This window comes from Juglans regia, chromosome 3 (assembly GCF_001411555.2).
Source record: "Juglans regia cultivar Chandler chromosome 3, Walnut 2.0, whole genome shotgun sequence".
NCBI lineage: Eukaryota > Viridiplantae > Streptophyta > Magnoliopsida > Fagales > Juglandaceae > Juglans > Juglans regia.
This window is the reverse complement of record NC_049903.1, coordinates 33,310,424-33,313,276: the sequence shown is the minus strand read 5'-3', so window position 1 is coordinate 33,313,276 and position 2,853 is coordinate 33,310,424. Positions and strand designations below refer to the sequence as shown.

General features: G+C 38.9%; 1 protein-coding gene across 1 annotated transcript; it reads right to left on the bottom strand.

The window, feature by feature from the left end:
• Positions 1-298: 298 nt before the first annotated feature.
• LOC108994862 (protein NODULATION SIGNALING PATHWAY 2-like) lies at positions 299-1,897 on the bottom strand. The gene has a single exon (XM_018970255.1). The coding sequence runs from the start codon at positions 1,895-1,897 to the stop codon at positions 299-301; it is 1,599 nt and encodes a 532-aa protein (XP_018825800.1).
• Between the last annotated feature and the right edge of the window lie 956 nt (positions 1,898-2,853).

The window sequence follows — 2,853 nt, the reverse complement described above, 5'->3', positions numbered from 1 at the left end:
ACCATGCAACAAAAGTCATAGTCAAGATCTCTTTGTATATGATTTGAAGGTCGACAGTGATCTCTAGAAATAAAACAATAATGAAGATACACAAAAGGCTGCCAAATTATAATAATTATTTTCAGACAATGACTTAATTAGGACAATTAAATTAAGCAAAGCATGCATAAACATGAGGGATAGCAACTGCGATTGTAATAAATTATTTCTCAGTCATATCATTAATATTCTTTATGCTAAATGGGTTATAACAATCTATACAATATGCCAATAATCAATGAAAGTAATCTCGGCATATTTAATATTTATCTGTCCAGATTGAAACTCTGGCCATTGTAATCCCTTTCCATTCCAAGACCATCTCATTTCCAGTCTCTTCTACAATCCTTACTCCATATGAACCTTCCCCTTCTTTCACCATTTCTTTTGCTTCTGCTAATGTCTCTTGGCTCAGTCTCCTACCTTCCAACCCAAGCTCTTCGGCCTGAAGATGGTAGCCTTCCCTCATCTTCACCCACTTCTGGAGCCAAGAAACAGAAGAGATATAAGGCGCCACAAAGAGGCACTCGATAGCTATTCTTGCTTCTTTAAGATGAGGTGGGAAATTCATTCTCAATGATTCTAACAAGGCTTGGTAATGCTCCACATGCCCCTCAAAGAATGACCCAAAACCCAGGCAATGTTTCAGTTTTTCACAAGGATCTCCATCACCAAAAGTAATGATACCCCTGTTGCTAGTTCGACAGTTGATAGAACTAGAGACCAATTCCTTTGCTACATTTAGAAACTCCATTGCAAGTGTTCTGCTTCGGCTGATCCCCATGTGAGGAAGCAAGAACATACAATTAAAAACCCACCACTCTCTCCTGCCATCCATGTTCTGCATTTTCCTTGTCTCACTAACCAAATCCTCAATTCCCATCTCCTCCACCTTCAAATTCAAACCCAGAACTCTGGCGTGCTTATGGAGACGCCTTTTGGTTTCCTCAAAACTCCAGGGTGAAGGAACATTCTCCTCCCATTTTATTGATGTTAATCTCAATGTTTTGCGTTGGCGTGCAATCGCCTCCATCATTGGAGGCCACTGAACCCCTTCTCCCATGTGAAAGTCCACTATGTGTATTGTTTTTGCATCATCTGGCATAGCTTCAAGAATCGCAGAGTTTGCTGCATAGTGAGCGAATTTCCCTTCTGGGAAGCTTTGGTAGAATGCCTGGAACGCAGCCTCAAAATTCTTAGAGGACTCTAGTTTCAGATAATCACCTTGATTCTGATCAATGTCCTGGGATAAGAAGAAAGCAACACGCTCTAAGCTTTCACCAATTGGGCTGACTTTCTCACTGATGCGTCTCAAAATCACCTGCGCAAGCTCTCTCTCATCCTTTTCCAAGGCTTCTCCATAAGCCTTGAGGAGATGGTCGACACTCTGAAGGTTGTTGATTTCCATGTCCTCTCCTGGCAGAGTTACATGTGGTTGATTAGATGATATATCTGGTGATGATTCAGATATCATTGAGGCGCTAGGGCACAAAAAATATTCTCCATCAGTGGAAATTTGTTCCAAACTGAAACTTCCTTCACTCTCTCCTGTAATATAATCCATACGTACAATGTCATCATCATTCAAAATGTTCTCTAATATCCCCAACTCCGTTGACAAGTTTGATCTCATGGATAACATGACCTGTTGGGAATCATCACAAAATGGATATTGGACAAATTCACCCTGGAATATGGTTGAAGAAAAGGGGTCTGAAGAAAGTCCAGAGGAATCCTCTGTTGTGGTGAGTATTGAAGGGAAGCCATAGCCATCGAACGTGGCAAGCTCGTCAAAAGTGGAATCTATAACGTTGTAGAATGGCCATGAGGACTGATCAAGAAGCTCAGGTTGCATCATCTTTTGATGGTTTCAGACAATTGGGTGTGGTAGATTTTGTGAGAGAGTTCGATTTTCTGTATCTAGCCTGCAGCCAGGTATTTATTTCAATTGGTGAACAACGTATGGACAAATTTAGAAACATCATTGGAAATAGAATACGGGAATTGAAAGGAATCAAACCATATATGTCTGTTTCCAATAAATTTATAACCTCTCGCTATCACACGTACGATTTCTGCACAGTTTTCATACACAGGTTCCCGACCGATTCTTCTTTCTTTCTTGGCAGCTTCTTGGAGCAGGTTTAGGTTACATTTAATCACTAATTAATTCCCATTAATATTTTAATCAAGAGTCGTCGAATAGAATAGCCGTTGATGAATTATCAATGCAATTACCTTTCATTTTCGGAGGAATTTAATATTAAATTAATTAATGAATACATAATAAATGCTTGGCTGTTCTGCCAGCAGTTTGGTCCTATTATTTTTATGCAAATTAACAATTGTAGGCGATCGACTAGAAGTCCATGCATTCATATGACTTGACTTCTCGCGCGGTTCAATCCCTTCTGTTCTATGGGCTCTTGTTGGACGGCTTAGAGGTCATCATGGTATAATCTCTCCATAAAAGGTCAAGCAGAAACTGTTAATTTATTTGCACGAAAACTAATTTATCTGCATGAAGTTTCGTGCGATGATGATGATAACTTAGATTAGAGTAGTTTTCAAAATTTTTTATTTTCCTAAGGATTAAGGTTAAAATCAAATCATTAATGTTATCTTTAGATCCAAAATAATACTTTCTGGATGGACTTAAACGTCCTTGAATCATGGGAACGTTAGACCCCATGCATGGCCCTACTAGAAGATCATAAGTACTCACTACAAGAAATAAGGCATTTTCTTGTGATTTTAAAATTGCTGCAAAAGAGAATCACTATAAATTAATCTTATTTGCGGCGATTTCTAAGT